The 24,206-nt window shown below is 35.0% G+C and overlaps 1 protein-coding gene and 1 long non-coding RNA gene across 3 annotated transcripts; one reads left to right on the plus strand and one right to left on the minus strand.

Annotated features, from left to right (window-relative positions):
• Window positions 1–1,739: 1,739 nt before the first annotated feature.
• OTUD6B (OTU deubiquitinase 6B) lies at window positions 1,740–17,183 on the minus strand. Of its 2 annotated transcripts, none has more exons than XM_003940518.3 (7): window positions 16,915–17,183; window positions 16,007–16,158; window positions 13,690–13,770; window positions 8,810–9,122; window positions 8,341–8,402; window positions 4,780–4,886; window positions 1,740–4,036 (listed from the first exon to the last, which is right to left on the minus strand). In XM_003940518.3, exons 1-7 carry the CDS (start codon window positions 17,087–17,089, stop codon window positions 3,952–3,954), a joined length of 975 nt encoding a protein of 324 aa, XP_003940567.1. In that variant the 5' UTR covers window positions 17,090–17,183; the 3' UTR covers window positions 1,740–3,951. The 2 variants fall into 2 exon arrangements, with proteins under 2 accessions (XP_003940567.1, XP_010349519.1); XM_010351217.2 differs by having other exon boundaries at window positions 2,154–4,036; window positions 16,952–17,037.
• On the plus strand, window positions 17,149–24,206 carry LOC141581449 (uncharacterized). The gene is made up of 2 exons (XR_012514072.1): window positions 17,149–17,453; window positions 19,532–24,206. It is a non-coding gene; the product is annotated as an uncharacterized LOC141581449 (long non-coding RNA).

Here is a 24,206-nt window from a genome sequence, read left to right on the forward strand (position 1 = left end):
ATAGCAAACACGTGGAACTAACCCAAATGCCCAACAATGATAGACTGGACAAGGAAAATGTGGCACGTATACACCATGGAATACTATGCAGCCATAAAAAAAAGATGAGTTTGTGTCCTTTGTAGGGACATAGATGAATCTCGAAACCATCATTCTCAGCAAACTGACACAAGAACAGAAAATCGACACTGTATGTTCTCACTCATAGGCAGGTGTTGGAACAATGAAAACACATGGACACAGGAAGGGGAGCATCACACACTGAGGTCTGTTGAGGGAGGTGCCAGGGAGGGATCGCAGGGTGGGGAGGTTGGGGAGGGATAACATGGGAAGAAATGCCAGAAATAGGTGACGGATGGGATGGACACAGCAAACCACATTGCCATGTATATACCTATGCAACAATCCTGAATGATCTGCACATGTACCCCAGAGCCTAAAGTACAATTAAAAAAAATAAATAAAGAAACATTCAACTCTGAATGGTAGTTCCAAGACCTTGTAGGAGAGAACAATGGTGGGTTAAAAAACAGGAACTGATGTGTCCCAAAGCTTATTGTAAGAATTAAAATCTTGATTTGGCACAGTGACTCAAGCCTGTAATCCTAGCACTTTGGGAGGCCAAGTCAGGGAGATCATGAGGTCAGGAGATGGAGGCCATCCTAGCTAACACGGTGAAACCCTGTCTCTACTAAAAACACAAAAAATTAGCCAGGCATGGTGGCATGCAGCTGTAGTCCCAGCTCCTCAGGAGGCTGAGGCAGGAGAATAGCTTGAACTCAGGAGGTGGTGGTTGCAGTGAGCCAAGATTGCGCCACTGCACTCCAGCCTGGGCAACAGAGCAAGCAAGACTCTGTCTCAAAAAAAAAAAAAAAAAGAATTAAAACCTCATGAGATCTAAGATAAAGACTTAAAACGGAGGCAACAATAAATGTATGTGATAACAGACAGGGAGAAAAATTTTCATCTGATCGTTAAAAAAAAAAAAAAAAAAAAAAAAAAGCATGAAATCACCAAATACATTCTCAGAAAATCAACTGATCTAGTCCTTCAGCTAGTTCATAAGAACCTGTACTAAGAAGGCACTAAATTAACAATTGTATGAAAATATTAATTTGCACAAACTTCCTTCTTACTGCTCCACATGCTTGCACACAAATGTTTCTTCTTTATTTTAACATCTGTGGGTCTTAAAATATTTTTCAAATTCACTTACCCTAAATAAACATTCATTATTCTAGAAGGTTCCAAGCTTCTACCTGATATCTAAGAATCATAGCTTAAATGGCTATTACTTTATCTCCCTCTACTCTGGGGCATAAGCCATGCTCATATATTTAGTCAAAATCCCTTAAATGTAAGAATCTGTGATTGGGGTCTGCTGGGGGGAATGGGGGAGGGATGGGGTCGGGGAGTAGGTAGGTTGGTGAGGGATAACATGGGGAGAAATGCCAGAAATAGGTGACGGGTGGGATGGACACAGCAAACCACATTCCCATGTATGTACCTATGCAACAATCCTGTATGTTCTGCACACGTACCCCAGAACCTAAAGTGCAATTATATATACATATACATATATATATATATATAAAATAAATAAAAGAATCTGTGATTGTATTATTTTCAATTACATGTGAAGACAAAATAAAGGCTGGATAAAATTCTAAAGCAAAATCAGTTTTCTCTACTTCTAAATTCTCAAATTGTTAAAGAATGACAATTCAAGCAAATAAATATTTATTTAATTCATTCATCTTTTATTCTTTTTTTGGCAAACATCACATAATATAAGCAAAACTATATTGTTCACTATAGTTACACACATTCTTTTTTGCTTTATACAAGTCGTAAACATATTTAAGTGAATAAAATAGTTGGCTAAAGACATATTCCAGAACTCTGTCATGTTTTTCTGAGTTAGGACAAAAGAAAGCTTATATAACTTCCATTAGACCATCATCATATGAAAAACTAAATTAGCATATACTGTGTTTAAATTAACATCTGCCATTTTATTTAAACACTTTTTTAGTTTATAACTAAAATAATATTTATCTGAAGTTTTAGGAAAGAACAGAAGCTGACCATACAAATCCTGTTCATAACCACATTGGCCACTTAAATTAAAAATACAACACAAATAAGAAATAGACATATAACCAAAAAAAATTCTAACTCTTATAAAGAATAAAAAGAATAAAGCTGCCAATAACTTCTTTTAGAATACTTTAGATGTAGATAACATTTATAATACTGGGTTTCATAATATCTTGTTTTATTACTTCCTAATGCTGACATTTTAAAGTAACAGATTACTTCAAAATAAACCCAAACCATTTAGGGTTTTACAATTAAATTTCAGACACCAGAAAATTTAGATCAAGGGTTACAAAACAGGCATCCTTCAGAATATATTTTGTTTGGTAGGCAGAATGGCTTGTAATCTTTTGAACTGGAAAGCCTTCAGGAAGTACTTACTTGCTATCAAGGACCCTGCCAGCTTCCCATATTGTTACCTGCTGGGCATGTGAAAAGACTGACACCCTGTTTTTCATATTATAAACCCAATATTTGCTTATAAAAATTAGTTGTAGTCACAGAGCAAAAATTCAAATGCTGCAAACAATGCTAAATCTTCCCAGTTATATCTCTAATTTGGAAAAAAAACATCAAACCAAAAAGGTCTCATTTTCATAATACTTCCTTACATAAATTATGGGAGACATTTGTATATATATTCTCTTAGAAAAAATACTTTTGTGAGTAACCTGAAATCTGGGCTAGATAAACCATTCACATAGAAAACAACTGTATATAAGTCTTGGCTCCCAAACAATGGCTTTCAACTTTGTTTGTACATATAACATAAAAATTCTCAAATATTTGAGTTGAAGGAAATGTGACATTAATAAGGCAAATAAAAATAATAAATGACAAAGGTTATCTTCAAATCCTAGAGAATGAAGCAAAAAGGGGGATATCTCGTAAGACAAATTAGAAAAGAGGAAGAATTTCAAGTAAATATGGCCTTAGACCTTTTACACTGCTACTCCCTAAAATTGCACAAGGTAAAGGCCATAAAATACTTGTTTCTTCAAGGAAAGCAAAGTAGAAAACACAAAAGGAAATATAAAAATGTGTAGTTATGAAAATAATCAAGAGATGATGGTACTAACTCCAGTCTGATGCTGAAAAAAACGCCAAAGAATAATAAATGTATTAAATAGATAGTAATCTATTAGGTCTTTTTTAAGTTATACACAAATAAAAACTAATCTCTAATTCTTTAGAGGTTTAAATTTGACAGAGAATACCTATTTACCTTTAAATTTGTCTCAATTCTTTCTGAATTCCATCTAAATAAATATTTTAAAATTCTTAATTAACAAAGCCAGCTTCTTAGCTATGCTTTGATAATGCTATATATATTAATAATAAAGCTTCACTGCATTAATCTTACCAAAACCATGGTTACAAGAATCAAGTTCATTTTATAGGCATTAATTAAATTGGCCTTCACCGTACTACATTATTGCAATGACAAAGATATTGGGTAAACTTTTTCAAGACAAATTACATTGAAATGATTATTTTGAAAGTTTTTAGTAACAGTGAGAAAGAGGAGAATTACAAACATTGAAAATTTGTTCCAACACAAAACAGAATGTCCAGGATCCTATATAAATGAAAGTATCAGCAAATAGGGTACCATCTTGGTCTATGAATGATGTTCTCCACAATGGACTTACAAGTTTTAAAAATTCCACTAAGAAGACACTGGCTAAAGTTTGAATCCGACATATTTCTAAAAACATTTGTTAGTAGTTTGCCATAAAACTGATTTAAGGTAGTTGTGTTTTTCAGTAGCATTTAGAATAACCCAACACTTGGTAGAAATACTCAGTTCGGCACACTGTATTAAAACATAATTGTACAACATTGGATAAATTAGCTGCAATTTTCAGTAGCTATGTTTACCAACCGTGTAACAGAATTATAATGTTCTCCTAAGCCATATGCATGTCTCATATATCTGAAATTAAAAAAAAGAAATGAGTAGTTTTGGTGAAATGAGTTTTGATCAAAGTAATTTACTGTGTGTGTGTGTGTGTGTGTGTGTGTGTGTGTGTGTGTGTGTGTGTATCTATATACACACACACAAACATGCTTATTATGTATATATAAACCAATGATTTCGAATGACTCAGTCCACATGGGTATCACTCAATAGACTACGTGGACATACTAATTAAGAGTTCAACATCATTTGAGAAGTGGCAGCAGTCACCAAGATCTGGTTCAATCACTGGGGGTAAAATGAAAAGGCGGAGATGCTGAGGGCTCGATAAGCTTAAATTGTCACCTAAGTCTTAGCCATTGATGACTACCTTAATAGGTTTAGCTAAAAAATACTAAAGCCAATAGCAAACCCTGCATGCTGTATTTCAGAAGAGATTTATCAATCATGTAAGATATTTTCATAAAATGAAGAAAAAACATCTAAGGAATAAACAGGTAACATGAATATATCTCAACTTTTACACTTGTTGAAACTTTTAGCGCTACTAATGTCAAACCAGGACAGTATACAAACTAGTCCTAAAATTTTGTACCCTTTAGAAACAACTTTATTCTTAACTCACACACAAGAACACATCACTACAGGTTTAAAAAATTATCTAAGTCATATATTTTAACATATATATTTTAAAATTTTTTTATTCCTTTTTGTCTTAATTGTAAAAAATAAAACAGTAAAAATTTCTAGGTACTTACACAAGTATTAGTGGTTTTTGTGAATATTCTTCACCAATTATAATGGGAGGAGAATCTGCCTGTATTATCTCTATTGGTGTTTGTAAGATGTGAGACAGAGCTCTTAGCTACAAGAAGAAAAAAAAAGTATGAGTAAGGAAAATAAAAATGTACATCCTATTCAAATAGTAAACTACTGAAGTATGTGTGAATGGGCAACCAGTCAGAGCAGGGATATGTTCTGATCGCTACTGTACACAGAGAGCCTGATATATATTGGGCACTTAATAAATATTTGTTGAATAAATAAATATAATACAGGTTGAATATCCTTTATCGTAAATGCCTAAAACCAGAACTGTTTTAGATTTTGAAATTTTTTTCCAATTTGGGAATATTTGTATGTATTACATGAGCTATCTTGAGGATGGAACTCAAGTCTAAACACAAAATTAATTCATGTTTCATACATATCTTACACACATAACAGGAAGGTAGTTTTATACTACATTTTAAATAATTTTATGCATGAAATTAAGTAGTGAACCTGTGACCTGTCAGATAAAGTCAAGTGTAGAATTTTCCACTTGTGATGTCATGTCAGCCCTCAAAAAATTTGATTTGGGAGCATTTCATAGTTCAAATTTTCAGATTAGGGATGATCATCTTGTATTTATTAAATGAAATGCAGAGACTGCTCAAGCACTGCCTGTAGAAAAGCTTTGTAAAAAATATCAATGCCACTGTTAATGAAGAGGGGCAATGGGTAGATTAGGTATATTATATTAGTCTCTCTACTTTTGAATATGCTTGAAAATGTCCATAACAAAAAGATTTTTAAAATACCATTGCTTAAGCATCAGATCAAATCAATTACAATGTGAGAAAATGGGTAGAAGGGAAGAATAACATACTTATTTCTTTTTTTAAGTTTTTCAGATGATTCTAAGCTACAAACACTGTTGATAACCACTGTTCCATAATTTTCAAAGCAAGAATAGAATGAAACATGTATATGACTTGTATGCCCTATCAACAAATTTCCATCTCATTAAGATATACAATTTTAAGTAATTTCATACCATACAATAGAAAACTAGAGCCTAATGCCAGATGAGTAATGGTGAATAATGAACATTAATGCTAACATGTTTTAAGATCTATTACAATTATAGCCAGGCACGGTGGCTCACACCTGTAATTCCGCACTTTGGGAGGCTGAGGCAGGCAGATCCCTTGAGTCCAGGCGTTTGAGACCAGCCTGGGCAACATGGTTAAACCCTGGCTCTACAAAAAAATACAAAAATTAATGGGACGTGATGGATCACTTGAGCCCGGGAGGCAGAGGTTACAGTGAGCCAAGATCACACCACTGCACTCCAACTAAGGTGACAGAGTGAGACCCTGTCTCAAAAAAGACATTATGACCAAGTACTCAAGTACTTTAAGTACTTTATGTGTATTAATTCCTTTAATCTTCCAATAACTTTATGGAATAGGTACTATTATTTTAAAGACTTAGCACCTGAGGCAAAAAAGGGTTATGAGACTTGTCAAAGCCAAGCATTAGCAAATTAAATGGCCTGCACAGAACTGAAGAACTTTGACTCTAGAGCTCAAGTTCATAAACAAATTAATCATTAACAGTTTTCAATCATAGTGTTAGCTGGCGGTGGTGGCTCATGCCTGTAATCCCAGCACTTCAGGAGGCTAAGGTACCTCGAGCTCACTTGAACTCAAGCGTTTTAGACCAGCCTGGGCAACACAATGAGACTCTGTTTCTACAAAAAACACAAAAGGTAGCCAGGCATAATGGTGCATGCCTGTAGTCCCAGCTACTCAGGAGTGGGAGGATCACTTACGCCTGGGAGATTGAGATTGCAGTGAGCAATTATCGATATCACCACTGCACTCCAGCCTGGGCGACAGAGTGAGACTCTGTCTCAAAAAGAAAAGAAAAATCATAATGGCCTGATCTATGGAGCACTATGGGATATGTACTTGCCCCATTACAAGAACATTCCATCAATGAACCTGAGGTTTTGAAGAATATAAGAAACTACTTTAAAAATATAGAGAGGGCTCTGCTGCATGGCAGCAAATCAAAAATGCTCCTTTGAAGCACATTTTTCTTATATCTAAAATAACATTTTTAAGAAACTAGCATAGACTCAAGGATGGGAGCCAAACTCTGGAAATCCCACCATCCCTTCTAACTTCACGAATCATAGAATGATTTTCTCTTTAATAACTTAAATGTACCTTACTGTGAAAACTGCAACTTTTACTTCAAATGAATTCAGAGATGAAAAAACTATATGAGTAATTACCCTTCAAAAGATGTTTTAAAAGGCTTTTCTTAGTTCAAATAGAGTTGATTTAATCTCTAATACTCAAATGAGTGATCGTTATAAGAAAGTTCAAGCATTTTTAACTATTCCTAATGTAGTAACAAAGCTACTATGAAAACTTCTGAATTTCAGAGGCATACAAAACTAATGGATAGAGTTCCCTCTGGTGGAGATGCACGTACACAGCACTACTAAGAAAAACATTTGGGGGCAACATTCGTGTCACATCTTCTAATGAAGCAGTTCTTAAAGTGAATTATTTAGAGCCACAGACTATTCATGATAATTAAATCTTCATTATATATTACTAATTGCACTGTCTAGGTTCATCCACTTGGGACTTCAGCTTACAAACTTTTATGCAGGTACTCTGCCTTACTTAATGTTCAAAAATGCTCAACTGAGTACACAGAGAGTGTTTATTATGGCCACACAGTCATCAAGAAACGTAAGCTCGGCAGGATGGCTGACACCCCTGTGGCCACAAAACAGGAGGTGGCAGGAGACGCCAGGACCTAAACCGCGGCCTCCACTTCTTACCCGAACACCCAGGCTGCTTCATCGTCATCTGCTCTACTTAACTGTTTTGTTTATTTTAACAAAACAAAGTTAACAGTAAGATTTTTTTAAATTAGAGCTAAAAAAGAAATCTTGGTAACTTTCTATAAGTGACCGAACATACCGTTTTCTTACATATGAATTTAATGCATCAACTACTACTTTCAAGTAAGTCAGTCACAATATTGATTAGGAATTGAAAACACAATTTTAATACATATGCTGTGGTAGGATTTGGGCTGTAATTTCATATAAAAGTATCTTTTCCACTTCTGATGTAAAAAAGATATTTTTCCAATAGTGACTTTGATCAGCTGAGCTACTACGGTAAATTTTACTTTACTTCAGTAAAGTCTTCACTTTCCTAAGTGCTGAAAATCAAATGTATTGCCAGTAGCAGCATCACAATGAAAAGACTTACACAGACGTACCTCCAACAAATAGATTTAACACTGAGCTTTTTAAAATAAAATAGTACTTCAATCCACATATTTTAATCACAGACCTAATGATGTTAACTACTTACTTCTTTTTCAGTTGAGAATAGCAAACATATAAAGAAAACGAATCTTCAAAGAGAAACTGGGATCAGCTGAGAAACATCTTAAAACTACAGAGGGGATTCAGAAATAATTTAACAACCCGCAATCACTATGAATAACTACAAACTTACCTCAAGCTGACCTCCCCATGCAGCTGTGTTTACAATATCATCACAGTACTTCTGAAACTCTTCTGTAGAGAATAGGTCAGAATACAGCATTTAATAATTTTTTTTTTTTTTTTTTTGTAACTTACAAGATCCCTTTTACAGTTTCCACAATTTCTGACAAAAATGCCCAAGTTATGAACATTCTCCAAGTTAAGAACATACATATTTTTCAAAAATGATTAACCTTATTCCTATTTTTATCTTACATAAAATGATTAACATATTCTAATTACAAAATAACTAATTTAAAAATATTAATAAAGAAAAATATACCAACATCTATTAACATATATAAAATAATTCTGTCTAAATCTTGTGATGTTTTTCCTCATAAGGATCATATGGGTTCTTCTTACGCTCAGTGCTAGGAAGCACTTTATTTAAAAACAACAACAGCAACAATGAAAAGTAGTACAGAAAAATAAATTACCTGGAGTATACATATCTCCTGTACTAGGGTTTGTTAAAAATGGCAGAAAGTCATCCACATGGCTTTGCATATACTCAGCGGTCTGACTTCTTAAGGCAACCACAGTTAGAGCACAATCCTTTTCTTTCAGTTGATCCTCGATGGCTCTATACATACAGTGGCCATCAGATGGAATCTGTTTAATTTCTAACTGTCTAGCTGCCAATATCTGAGCAAGTTTTTCACTTTCCATATGTCTGGCTCCTGTTAAGTTTTCAATTTCAGCTTCAGCTATCCGTTCTTCTCGCTCCTTTTCCAATGCAGCTTTCTTTTCCTAAGAAAAGGAGAATGCAGGAAAGTGAATTCATAATGATTAAGACTAATTCTCATTTATTAAGGGAATGGAGATGTAAAGGTCTCAAAACTTTTTGGTGTCTTTCTCCCTTCTCCCACAAACACTATCACATTGATCATTTCATTGTTTAAAGAATTTTCTGCAAGGTGAGCTCCCGTAAGGGCCTGCTATCTTACTCATCTGTGTGTTTCCAACACCTTGCTCTATACTGGACATTAGAGAGCCCTCTAGTTTTTCTTTGAAGTCTACTTAAAAACTACATGCCAAGTTTCTAAAAACTTTACTTACTGATTTCAAAGTATTATTTTAAGACTGAGCTATCCTAGGCCTTAAAGCACATTACTATTATATTAAAGCCCAGGCTAATCCAGCCTTCTTATCACTCCACCAGTAACACGTTAAGATGACACAGCCTTTAGAAGGATACAGGCAGACACTATTTTTATCTAGCTTTTTAAAATGTATGTATACGCATACATTTAATTACAAAAAATATTTTACAAAAAATAAAATAAAATATAACAGGTAGACTAAAGTTCCCCCTAAAACCACTGCCATCCCAGTGCCTGGTCTAGGTTTGGTATGTATCCTTGTAGATTGCTTTTCTATTCGTTTTTATAAATATAGTATACTCTTGAAAAATGAGTAAATTTTTAATAAAAATGGTATCATATGTCACATTCTGCAATTTGCTTTCCTTACTTAAATGTCTGAAGATCTCCTACCATGGAAACATATGCTAGGATGGAGCGGGATGAAGGCAATGAGAGATCTGTGACATGAAGAATAGACTGGAGGTGTGGAGGGAAGACTGGGGAAGAAGGAAGTGAAAAAATTCCTGACAGATGGACTAGTAATGATCAAAAGCCAGAAAGCACTATATATTTCGTAGCTAAAAACAGTTCATAGAGCTAGAGTGCCAGAAAAAAAGTGTCAAGAGATGAAATCAGAGGCAAAAAAGATAGGCATATAGTTAGTATGCAGTAAGTCTACACTTAACATAGTACTAAAAAGAAACTAGAATATATGCAAAATATAGTTCTTTTCTCTGGATGACAAGATTCTGAAATTAATTTTATTTTGGGGGTGTGTGTGTATGTCTATATGTTTTTCTGCATCTTTCTAATTCTCTACCATATATTTTGTTTGTACACTCAAAGGGAAACTGCTTTATTATTTAAGAATAAAAACAAACTAAGTTATATAAATCTTGATATTAGTAATAAGTTACAGTGAAGGATTTGGTGAGCCAAGACTAGAAAAAGGTAAAGACTTCCATATCTCTAGCTCTAATTCCTCCTTGAAACAAAAACGAATGGGAAGGCAAGTTTCAATTAAACTTATTGTCATATACTTGTACCACTTGACTGTTATGTGCCATGCTAGATGAACCTAAAGTGATTTATAAGCTACCTGAATCAAAACCAGCAACATCTCCCTAATAAAACACAGCCTATTTAAGGTTTTACTTTCCAACTCTGTAATACAAGTAACAGGAACAAATTTATTTCACTACATACCTAGAACTGTGGACGACAGAGGCATAAAAATCTTAAAACACAAGATGGCACTATTACTTTATAAAAGACTAACAAAGTTTCAGAGGGGAGAGGAAGAATAAGCACCTTAGATATCTAATCCAAAACCCCTCATTTTCCTCTTCTGAGGAAACAGCACGCAGAAAGATTTCCAAAGGCCACACAGCTGGTAAAGCAGAGCAGGGACCAAGGACAACACAGAGAGCTCCTTCTATCCAGGCACCTGAATCAGAATAAAAGTTGGAGCAGATGGGAGCTGGAGTTAATGATGTCATGTACTATTTACTGGAAGAGTGGCACTTTATCCTATCTGTAAAACTGTTTAAGCCTCTAACATACGAATCCTAATCATTTCATTTTTTCCGTTCATGCTTTGCTTCAGTAGAACAAAACAATTGAGTTTCCTTTTCAGAGCACTAGATAAGAAATTCACTGGATTCTTTTTCCAGCAATGCATAGTTTCCCAAAACCACTAGGCACTTTGGTTTCTACAGCTATAGTACTGGAGATAGAATGGTACCAATAAGTTCTAATAAAAATGTATAAAAGGTGATCATAGCGTGTAAATAACAAATATATAGTAGATAAAACTAGAGTCATGGTGATATAGTAACATAGCAAAGACAACTCAAAGGGAATATTAAGAGCTGGACAGCAGTCCTGGGTTTGTATCAAAGTTTTAGTGTACTATTGCTATAACCTGGCTATCTGCTTTCTTATTTTTAAAATAAAGAAATTGAACTCAATCTCATTCCAGCTCTCAAATCTCATATTTTTAGAAACCAGCTCTTCTAAGTTCTATTTTAGACTCTTTCTATCTTATCAAAAACCTTCTAAGTTTTCTGAATTAAATAAAATACTATGTTTTTCTAGACTAAAAATAAGAGATATGCTCTAAAATATTCCACAATATTCTTACAATAAATCTTTATAAAGTTTTATGTTTTTCTTCCAGAATTGTATCTTTCCCAAAGATAAACATAATAAATAACTGACTTTTCATTCCTCGGTGCTTCTGCAAAACAGGAGGTACCAAATTACCTAACACCTGATTGTACATCCTGACTTCAGGTTCCATTTTCTCAAATATTATAAATGGTTAATATTTTCTGTTCTAAAATTCCATTAACATAACAATGTAAAAGCATGAGTTGGGCATTTTTTCTGCCAAGTATTAAAGCAGCTGACTATAAAAGATACTAAATGTTTTAAGGCAGGCATCCCCAAACTTTTTTAAAAAAGGGGGCCAGTTCACTGTCCCTCAGACCGTTGGAGGGCCGCCACATACTGTGCTCCTCTCACTGACCACCAATGAAAGAGGTGCCCCTTCCTCAAGTGCGGCGGGGGGCCGGATAAGTGGCCTCAGGGGGCCGCATCGGGCAGTAGTTTGGGGACGCCTGTTTTAAGAGGATAGCTGACAAAGGTATATTTCTAGTTGTGCAGTGTTTTAGGGAAAAAGTAACAAAATTTTTGAAAGGCAAAGGAGTTTTCATTCTGTTTGTTTTGTCAGAGATCCAGCTGTGGAAGAACAAGTTTTGATAAAGACAGGAAGAACTTGTGCCCTTATGTTTTCCAGAATTAGTTAGGCTATTATAAGACGTATCAATTACTAAGTCGATGTTATTCCAATATTTTGTTATGATACTGGCATGCAAAAATTCTGCCCTTCCTTTTTAATCTATAGAAGCTAGATGACAATTGTGAGATCATCACAAAATAATGCATATCATAAGCAGACAATCTCCAAGATTCCATGAGATCTAAAATTTATGAATCTACAAAAATCAGAATTATATTTACGCAAGAATAAAATTTGATACAACAATGAGAAATGTTTGACTATGTGCATTTCATCAACTTTCAAACAAAAAAAGACATTGTTTTTAGGTTTAATTTTTTAAGAGGCATACTATGCACTACTTAACAGAGTAAACAATACTACCATTTGTTGACTCATTAATTCTCCAGGCCTGTGTTAAGGGTTTTGGAAATAATACATTATTTAATATTCAAAATGAAGTACCTTATGAAGTAGCTATCACTTGCCCCCATTTTATCAATGTGAAACTGAGGCTTAAAGAAGAACCTTACCCAAAGTATAACAGTAAATGAAATTAAAACCTCATCTGTTTGACACTAAACTCCATGCTCTACTAAGTTACATACTATGTTATAAGATGCAAAACTAGTTTAAAAATATGCATTTAAACCATAGAAAACATCGAGTGTTAGTAAAATAATACTCATGACTAAAAAGACTGAATTTATTCATTTTTCTTTTTTCAAATTCAAGGGACTTACCTATCTAATCTCATTTCCATAATGCTGATATGAACTAGCTACTTCCAATAAATCAGTTTCCATATAGCTCCTCAATAACGCAATATATTATCCTCACATTTGTTTTGTGCATGCTGTTTCTCCTATCTGGAATATCCTATCTAAATAATATTTCTTTCAAATTCCAACCCATTATTTTGAACATTCCCTTCTCTAAATTTTCATAATTAATCATTATATAGATACCTACACAATTCTTTAAGAATTTTGTATACCTACACTTGTTAACTTCTAGGTTCAAATCTTTATTTCTCACCCAATGATATAGCCAGGGTTGTGTATCATATCATCTGGGCCCACTTTCTGAATTTTTAAATCTGGGATAATATAAACGACTCTGATTCCCGGCTTCACTTTCCTATGAGAACTGCATCCTGAATATGTTATTTTATATTCTCTTAGGACCATTTTCTTCTCCATAAAATGCGATAAGAGATCCTACTTCACAAGATTATTGTCAGGACTAACTGAGATTTCGTATAAGCAGCTTAGCATAGTATGTGACACACAGCAGGTGCTTAATAAGTGTTAGTTCAAGTCCCTTGACAAGCAACTGCATCTTTTTTTTTTTTTTTCATTTTCTTCCTATAAGAAGACCTAAGATAGTACCTAAGACAGTATTGAACACACAGCACTAACTTATAAACTTGGTGACATGACTTTCATACCCGTCTCTTTTGTGCTTTTGATATCCGAGGTGGCGGATTCTCAAGTACCAAGTTTGAAATGTTAACAGCAACAGAATCTATCTGAAGGAAACAAAAAGCATTAACAAGTCAATGAAAAATACTTTTTAAACTATTGAAAATCATAAATATATCTAATCCGACATTTCAATTGTGAACAGCAGTAGACACTGTATTAGATAATATGGTTTTGTCTCCTGTCTGTATTTTTATGGAAAAATTTGACAAGTTCCCAAGAAGTTTCCTTACAACCCTTCAAAGATCATGCTCATCCCTGCATGCCTTCCTTCTTTCTTAGAATGCCTACTCCATTAATCTAAATGCAGTACTGTACCTCCTGTAAGTGCCAACTCATTCAGCACTCTACTCTTCTTTTCTCTGACTACTAATAGTACATATAAGATAAAGGTCCTGTGCTGGCTCAGTTCATTATTTACATACATAACCTCAATGTGGCAGGAGAAGCCCTTTTCCATCTTAATTAGCCAGAACTTGATGAGTACTAATCCTTGATCCTAGTATTAAGTTGAGCTTATCCTACCCTACACTTTTCCATCTGCAAACTGATAACTGCAGGCAGAAAATATATTTAATTTATAATATTTGATATTATAAGCAATCATAATACTCAAATGGCTAGTATGTGACTGCTAGAGTAAAATAAAGATGCTAGACTTTTAACTATAAAGATGAGTAGCTAATATTACTGCCACTATAAGTTAAGCTAGTTTTTAGTATAACACATACATAGAACAACTCAAGGCCTTTAATATACAGAGACAGAAGTCTCCAAAGGCTATATCACAAATGATCAAAATATTAAAATAGATTAGAGACTTCAAAAAATGGTTATCAGCTTTAGTCAAATTAGGAATCTTGTGATTCTTCAGAGGAATCTGCTAAAATTTACAAACAACTATATTGATAATAGGCAAGATAACAGAGATGCAACTGAAAAAAAAGCAATGGCATGAGTTTTGGCAGTATTCAGAAAAGAAAACCAATTTAAGTTAATGAAAAAGATAAACAGTTCAAAGTAGAATGGGAGTTTGTGTTTTAACAGTAGGACCCCACGTAATTTATGATCAAACATTTTTGACCTTGGAAACCTGGGAGAGAAACCTCAAAACTGAAAGGTCTGTGAAAGCAAACAAAATTATCTCACTAATAGAAAAGATGGGAAGACAATTAGGAACACCACAACTGTCATGACACAATTTAACATCTGGAGTATCATGCCTTGTTACCTAGAGATGAAATATATTAAGGGCAAAGAAAGTTGGGAAATTTAGACTATATTTAATGTAAAGAGCATTGTAAATTAGCACAGACAAGCTGTATCTGTCAAAAGCAAACCAAAATGAACCAAATAAAATTTAAGTATGGCAGATAAGATTTTGCACAGACATAAGAACTTTCTAACTATCATAGACGGAGTGAGGTTGTGGAGTCTATATGGCCCTTTACATCCAAAACCTATATAAATACCACTATACAATAAATACCACACTATACAAAGCTATGACAGAATTCAGTATTCACTTCCTGGAGTAAGATAGTTCTCATTAGGAATGCTGGCTTTGGCAATTAACAGCTGTTATGACTTCTGGACAAAGTTCTTATTCTCTTTAAGCCTGTTTCCTACTTGAAAATGGGATTATTTACACTTACCTCATAGGTAATACCTCACATTATGTTACTGAGGTTAAATGAGATAATACATATAAAACAAAGTGCTTGGCACATATATATTAGTTCCGATGACAAAATAAATATTAGTTAAAATGATGAAAGGATGCTCCAACTTACCCAAGAAACATCAGTAAAATTTCATTCATTAAAACTTGTTCATAAAGCACTTTTATAATTTAAAAATGACATCATGTTCATTTTCTTGATTCTTACAAAAACCTGTGCTTAGACAGCAGAAATATTTGTATTGTATTATATGTGTGGGAAAATCGAGCTCAGAAAAATTAAGTAACATTGCTAAGGCTACAGTCCCACTCAGTTGCAATTCTGGGATCAGATGTATGGTCTTCCAACTTTCATTTGGTGCAACTTCATCTTCTAGGCAAGTAAATAGGTAAAAGAAGTACATCACTTTCTTGGTACATTTCCCTTATAAAAACACACTGCCCTGTGAACCTGGTCACAAAAAATCAATGAGAAGTGATGCATGAGCATAACTAAGTGATTTCATTTCCCTACCAACTTTATGATTTTAGATAATAAGCAGTTTAACAGAAGTGGACAGCTGTTTTCAAATGGTGTAGGCAACGACAAACATTTCATATACCTTATTCTCCTTAATAGTCAGCTTCAATTGCTCCAGTTCTTCTCTATGCTTCTGTTCCATTTCTTTTTCCAACTTAGCCACATCTTCAGTGAGTTGCTTCCTCCTCTTCTTGTCATTCTTGGGAACGGCATTCTTCATACCCTGAATTTTGGCTGAAAAGCCATCAAAATCATTAAGTCAGAGACCCAAGAGTAAAAAGAGATGAAAAACAGGAACCGATAAGGGAATGGTAAGGGGAGAAGGGTAGAGAAAAAGTACGAAATTATGGAAGCAAGAGTCATCACATAACAGACAGCTATAAAGAGAGAAGAAGCCTGATGAAGACACACACACACACACACGCACACACACACACACACACACACACAAACTTCATTAACATAATCTTGAGTATGTTTCAGTTGTTTCGTGAGATAAGAGGAGGAAAAAAACCTGACTGTAGCAAGAAAAAGCCTGACTGTAGCAAGAAAAAACCTGACTGTAGCAAGTTTTAAATCTTTCAGGTATCCTTTCTAGGCCACCTAAACTGAGACGAGGCCATTCAAAATACAACCATTAGGGCCAAATATCAGTAACTGGGGCAGGTATAGAAAAGGGCGGCATAGAGAGTTTGGGAGGGGACCAGTCTGGGTCCAAGATCTCGGTTTCAAGGTATTTTCTGACACTGGCACCAAGGCGGCGGCGCAGGGTAGGGGGCAAACGGCAGGCCTCAGAAGGGAAGCCTCTGAAGGCTGAGGAATTAAAGAGCCGCCGGGGCGGGGAAGGCGGGAGAGAAGAGGCCACTTGCTACTAAGGGAAGTCTAGGGCGATTCAGATCAGTCACGCCTTAGGATTCCCCAGCACCGACCCGCCCCGCGCCGTACTCCGGGTAGGGGCGGTTTGCAGATTCCCACTTCCTTCCCCCTCACCCTGCAACTCCTTCTTCTCTTTGCGATGCCTTCTCACCAGCTGCTCTTCTTCATCAAGCTCTTCGGTCAAGACCGCCTCCATGACGACCAGGTACCCCAGCACACACGCTGGGAAAAACCTGCAACACCGGCTACTAGGCGCCTTCCACCCCTCAACCCTCACCCGGGGTTCCATTGGCTACTGCTGGGTCCCAGCCCCGCCTTCAAGGCGGCATCGAATCTAAGCCGAGCCACTGCGAACAGGAGAAAGTTGAATGGGGTGCTGCGCGTGCGCACTACCGTGACCCTGCCGTGATGCGGGGGGGCGGCAGGGGCGGAACCAGACTGCGAGCGGTGAACATTTGCAGCCTCGGATTTGACTAGGGCGATACAGCGCCTTCTGCCATAAAGCTACGCGCCAGGCTCTAAGCCGTGACAGTGAGTCGCGTTAGAGATGACGTAACAGGAATTATTTTCAACGTCTATTTTATGCCGTGCTTCAGAAGACCTCCTTTAATCTTTGACTTTGGTCCCTGTTTCTAAGAAAAGTAATTGAAAAGGTAAGAAAGAAGAATAAAGCGTTTTAATAAAGCCGTCGATAATTATCAATGGGAATCTTTGGGCTGTTTGGGGCCGTGTAGAATTAAATTGTTTGTTTCCAAGGTCGTAATACTGCCCCTCAAAAGAAAGGAACAGCGCTAAGTAATCGAAAAAATGCCTCCTCTTGAAACGGATATAGATTTGGAAATAGAAGATATAGGAAGGATTGAGAATCATAGATACAGGAGCTTAAAAACCTATGCGCGATGATAAAGAGGGTAATGTCAAAGCGCTTGGAAAATACCAGGAAGTTGAGAGAGTTAACAGAAGGGCGCAGGCTGAATTGGCCACAAAATCGAATTACTGAAGTAAGTGTAAAACAAGACAGATTGTCACCGAATACGGAGAAAAGAGGAACAGAAATTAAGAGGAGAAAAAGAGAGATCTAGAGGGCTGGTCAAGGAGATACAATCTACGCATAATAAGAATACCTGAAACTGGGGACAGAGCAAGTGGAGCTGAAACAATTATTAAGGATCTAATTGAAAAAAAATTTCCAGATTTGAAGAACGAACTAGTTCTACAAATGGAAAACGCTCACAGGGTACCTTTAAATTTTTACAGAAAGAAAGCAACACCTAGACATATCCTGATGACATTTCTTAAAGAAAAAAATTTACAAGCATCTGGACAGAGAAAGCAGGTTACCTACAAAGGGACAAAAGTCAGGCTGACCTCAGATTTTTCTCTTGCAGTTCTAAATGCCAGAAGACAATGTAACAATATCTACAGAGTTTTAAGGGAAAATAATTGAGTCAAGAATTATATACCCTGCAAGTTATCATTTATTTACAAAGGAAACTGGAAGATATTCTTAGATATATACAGGGGTTAGGAAAGTACAACAACCAAGAACCTTCCCTGAAAATTTTGCTGAATGATTTACTGCAGCTAACAGAGAACCTGAATTAAAATAAGAATAGAGTGGCAATTGTATGAAAGAATTAATGGTACACAAGAATTAATGCCATGCATTAAAACTAAAAATTGTATATGTATAGGGCATTAAAATTAAATACAAAAATAGAAACGGAGTCAGAGTCTAAAATGTCAGTTTAGATTTAAACTGCGGAAAGGCATGCCACATGTTCAATATATTGGACAGATAAATACTGTTTTATTTTTAGCATATAGTATTGTAGATAAAAATACGCATGTTCTTAAGCTAAATCTAAGTAAAAGGGCTTTGTCACTGTAGATTGGACAAGTAACAGCATTCTAAATTTCAAATCTGACAAAATTGGAAAACAGTACAGTTTCATTTCCCTTACTTTTAAGTATAGCAGGTTAAAAAAAAAAAAAAAAAAAAAAAAAAAAAAAAAACAGCAAGTTTGTCCATAATGTTACTACTGATATTGTAAAGAAACTTCCAAATCACTGGTTTGGGAGGGGGTGGATAAATCTTCATTTTATGTACATATTGCATGGGGGAAAACAGTAATTACTGCATCATATAGTAGTTCATCTATGTAAATTTGACATTGAAATAGAATAGATACATTACAACATTTTGGGTTGGAAAGGAGGTGGTAAAAAAATAAATAGCAAATGAATAATAGCAAGAAGACATTAAAATTAGCACAAAGTAGATGACAGAATACAGATGACTTATAAACTGGTTAAATAGCTCTATTACAATTGAAATTGGGTCAAAAGTCAATCTCTAACCTGAGATACCTTTGTATAAAACAAAGGATCAAAGAGTTTAAGGTAATGGAAACTATAAGTCAGAAGTAGCAACATTTTGTTAACAAAATCTAAATAGAAGACATTTTATGTAAAACATATAGGCTGTAACATTTAACAAACTATATGGTAATTAATATGACAATATGTAAAATATGGGTTTCATATCTTGATGTGGGTGATAGTTTTACTTATGTACATTGATATACATCTATTTTAAAATATGCACCTTTAAATTAGTGCATTTTATGTATCTAAAATTTATTTTGTAATCCTTCTGTATGTATTGTTAAAGAATATAGCAAAAATTATGTTGGACTATGACTTCAATATTTATGATTTCTTTTTTTAGAGACAAGAGGGTTTTGCTCTGTAGGCTGGAATGCAGTGGTAACATCATAGCTCACTGAAGACTCCAACTCCTAGGCTCAAGTGATCCTCCTGCCACAGCCTCCCAAAGCGCTGAGATTACAAATGTGAGCCACCAACCCAGCACATTTACAGCCTTTGATAAATCAAGTAAATGGAAAGTTAAGAGATAAAAGATAAGTAGTTAAAATGTGTGTATGTAATATATATTACTTTTCCACCTTGTTTTTGCATTCTTTTCAAATTATCCTAAAACATTTCTAAATGATTTTATACTAAGATGTAGAGAAAACTTTAATAAATTTCTAGAAAGCACTCATGACCACATTACAAAAAAAAAAAAAAAAAAAAAAAAGCCTAGAAAATAATTTTTAACTCTGAAAAATCACATACTTGGAATTTTTTTAATGTTCTTAAATAACCTTTGGGTCCAAGAGGAAATTATAACAAATACTGATGATTACGGAATTACAACCATGAAAATAACTTTACTTTACATGCTTTGGGATGTATGTAGAAAAGGCAAGAAAGAGGAATTAAAACAGTAGGTGAAGAATGGAATATGCACATAGGAAAAACTCAGTAACTACAGTTTTTCAATTTTGCTACCTTTCAAATGAAGAAGTAGTCTTCCTTCATAGTGGATTCATCCCCAATATGTTATTAGGCCACAATTAACTACTTCGTGACAGATCTCTCCCAATTGTGTTTTAATGTAACATAATGGATTCTAAGCATCTGACAACAATTGATTCTCAAGGAGAGAAAAGGTTAAATCTCCTTTTTTCTCTCCCCTCCCTGCATTGTTTTCCCCTTAGCAGACCTCCATGTAACAATCTTTTCATGTACAACATTTTTATTGAAAAGTATGGCCTTCAGAAAAACAGCATCAGCATTGCCTGGGAACTTGTTAGAAATGCAGTATCTCAGGTCAATAGCAGCATAGCATTAGATCATAAAATCTTACACATCTATAAGTCTTCTCAGCACAGTGCATTATACATTGTGAATGCTCAATAAATGCTATCCAGAAGATGTGTAGAAAAAATATTTTTGGATGTTGCCAAAACATTAATAGTACTTATATCTGGGTGGCAGCTTTTTGGATATTACTTCTTTACATAAATTACATTAAACATAAATTACATTAAAAGAAAAAGCTATTTTACTTTTATAAATTAAACATTTATGCAGAAATTTTGAAAAGTATATAGATGATGATATATGTTATCTGTTTTCATGCTGCTATAAATAAATACCCAAGAGTAGGTAATTTCTAAGGAAAAGAGGTTTACTTGACTCACAGTTCCGCATGGCTGGGAAGGCCTCAGGAAACTTACACAATTATAGCAGCCGGGGAAGCAAACATGTCCTTCATAAGGTGGCAGAAGAGAGAAAGTGCAGAATGAAGAGGGGAAAAGCCCCTTATAAAACCATCATATCTCAGGAGAACTCACGATCATGAGAACAGTGTGGGGGAACTGCCTCCATGGTCTGATCACCTCCCATGAGGTTCTTTCCACAACACGTGGGGATTACAATTTGGATTACAATTCAAGATGAGATTTGGGTGGGGACAAACAGCCAGACCATTTCACCTATGATCTCACCATGTAGAGAGACCCTAAAAACAGTGTATTTCCTTCTGGTCAATTAAATTACTATTCAGATTTAGAATATATTAATTTCTGCTTCATTCACTTGCAATCATAGACATTTCTCCAAGTCAATTATTTTTCAAAAACATTTTTAACTGCTGCATATTTTCCCATCACACAAAATAGCTCTCTTGCTTCTCAGCAATATTTGACACTACTGCAATTTTGGACGATTGACTCTCCCTTCTGTCCACATTTCTATTCAAACAGTGAAGCCTGCTCTCATTCCCTCATTAAAAGAAAAAACAGTGTGCTCTTCCCACCCAGCTGTCTTAGTTTCCTGGTTAACCTGCTTGATTTCTCTACATAGCAGTCAATGCTATCTGAGATGGCCTTGTTATATTGGGTGTTGCCTGTCTCCTCCCTTGGCTCTATGATACACCCTCTCCTTTGTTAATCTTCTTTGGTTCTGGATGCTTCTTACTGACTTTTCTATCTCTTCCTGAAATTTGCTAAGTCCCCTAGGGCTCTGGCCCAGGCTCATTTTCACTCTGCATACTTCCTGCCAACTTCATCCCATGTCTTCAATTAATACAGCTATTTGTTGACTGGACCCTTCAGTTCTAGGGTGTATTAAGATTCTCCAGATAAACAGAACTAAAGAAATATAAATAGATATGTAAGAGGAGATTATGGAGGCTAAGAAATATGATATGCTGTCTGCTGCTGGAGAACCAGGAAAACTGATCATGCAATTCAGTCCAAAGGCCTAAAAACCAGGTACTCCAACGTCTGTGGGCTGGAGAAGATGGATGTCCCAGGTTAAGTAGAGAGAGCTTCCCTTGCTTTGCTGTTTATGATTATATCATGTCTGCTCACATTGGTGAGAGCAGATCTTTTTTACTCAGCCTACCGATTCTTCCAGAAACACTGTTTTACCAGCTATCTGAGTATCCCAATCAAATTAATACATAAAATTAACCATCACACAGGATCATATATATAAAACAGCCTCCTGGGTAGCTTCCCTTGGATTTCTTCACAGGTACTGTAAGTAATGTGCCCAAACTGTTATCATCATCTCTAAATTTGTTCTCTGGGTTTTGGGTTTATTTAGTCTTTTGTTCTTTAAAAATAAAATTTATGTGTTTCCAGGATTCTTTTTGAAATTTATGTAAATGGCATCACTCCACACCCAGATAGCCCCTTGTGTTCTACATTTATCTCTAATCCCATTTACTCCAAGTCCAGAACTTTAACCATATTGACTTTTTTTGTGTGTTCACAAAAATCAAGTTTCCTCCTGTCACCAAAATTTTTCACTAGATGCTACCTTGACTTGGGAAAAACATTCCTGAAATTGTGTAAAACTGACTTTTTTGTTATTAAGATCAACATTTATGTTTCACTTCATCAAAGATGCCCACCTAACAATAACCTACATAATGGTATCCACTACATATCACCTATTGCAAGGCACTGTCAATCACTTTGTCTGCTGTATCACTATCATGGCCCTTATTACTGTCTGACAGAATCTTCTTTTTGCTTTCTAAAAACAGTTTTACTGAGATATAATTAACATAATAAACTACAACCAATCAGCCAATAAGTGGCACTACTGTCCTTTTACTTACCCATGTTGGAAACCTTGATGTCATTCTTGATTACTTTTTTTCCGTTACCCTTTAATATCAACAAATAATTAAGTCTTAATTTTTAAATATGTCTCAAATCAATCCACTTACCTTTATTTCCACTAGCACCACTCTAGGTCCAAGCCTGAATCACCTGTATTATGGAAACCTGCTTCTCTCCAGTTTATTCTTTATAACACAGTAAGAACTTTATAAAATTCAGGCCAACTTAGAGTTTCAACTTAAGTAGGTTCTCAAAAAAATGTATACTTCTTAGTATGTGTCTCAAGGCCCAATCTCATTGCTCACCGCATCTGGTATCATCGATTTTAGCACTTCTGGACTTCAGTGCCTTGAACTTACATACTTTCTTTTCCCCAGGGAATGGAATGCTTTTGGAAATACAGCTTTCTCACCACTGGAAATATTTATCCACCATTAACCCTTGACCACCCTGTCTAGAATTATTCACAATTCTTAACCATTCATTCTCTATTGGAAACACCCTATTTATTCCCCTTTTAATACTTTTACTTGACTTCTATCTGTTTCATTAACTTGAATATAATGAAACACAAAATAACTAGATCTGTCTTGTTTGCCTTTGGGTCCTCTTACTTAGTATTGTGTTTAGCCCATAGAAGTCATTTAATAAACATTTTAATTAAGCATGAACTAGATGACTACTTAGTAATAATAAAGGCAGATAAAAGAACAGGTAAAGTCACTTCCAGCCTTAAGATTATACAATTATATTTTTCAACTATAACATCAAACCAGCTCATGGTAATTAGAAGATAAATCTTGTTTCTGTGATGATGTTTTACCCAATGTCAACCTCTGCACTAATAGGATACCAGATGTAAATGAAAGGAACTATTTTATAGAACTTTCTCTTTTGGCCTTTCAAATTTCTAGTCTGTCTTTTAATTTTTGCAATATTTTTAAATCTCTATTTTGTTTTCTATTTTCCTATTTTCAAATTATTTTGCTATGTTATTTTTCTTCTTCCTTTATGATATATTTTTCTTTTACTTTTCTTTAAAAACTTAGTTGGCATCAGGAAAGAATGCTATGTGTGAAACAATGACAAATTGGTACTCAGCATCTGCTGCAACTTCACAGAGTTGAAAGAAGTTTCAAAAATTGGAAAGATAAATAGTACATTTTTCATATTCTCTTTTCAGTTATCTCAGGGCCACTACTGATTAGGGAATTTTTGGGGAATATGAGTGGCACTGAAGCAACATTCTAGTTTCCAGTGCCATCAACCTAAGTATCTTCCTGGTTTCTGTACAAAGCTACTGTAATGTGTTCTTGAAGTCAACATGTTTTATGGAAGTTTCTGTATTTGCCCCTTTATGTCAATTAACCTATTGTAAACTGAGAGAAATGGGAAAATTAAAAACCTGTTTGAATTATT

Source organism: Saimiri boliviensis, chromosome 15 (genome assembly GCF_048565385.1).
Source record: "Saimiri boliviensis isolate mSaiBol1 chromosome 15, mSaiBol1.pri, whole genome shotgun sequence".
In the NCBI taxonomy this organism is placed as follows: Eukaryota; Metazoa; Chordata; class Mammalia; order Primates; family Cebidae; genus Saimiri; species Saimiri boliviensis.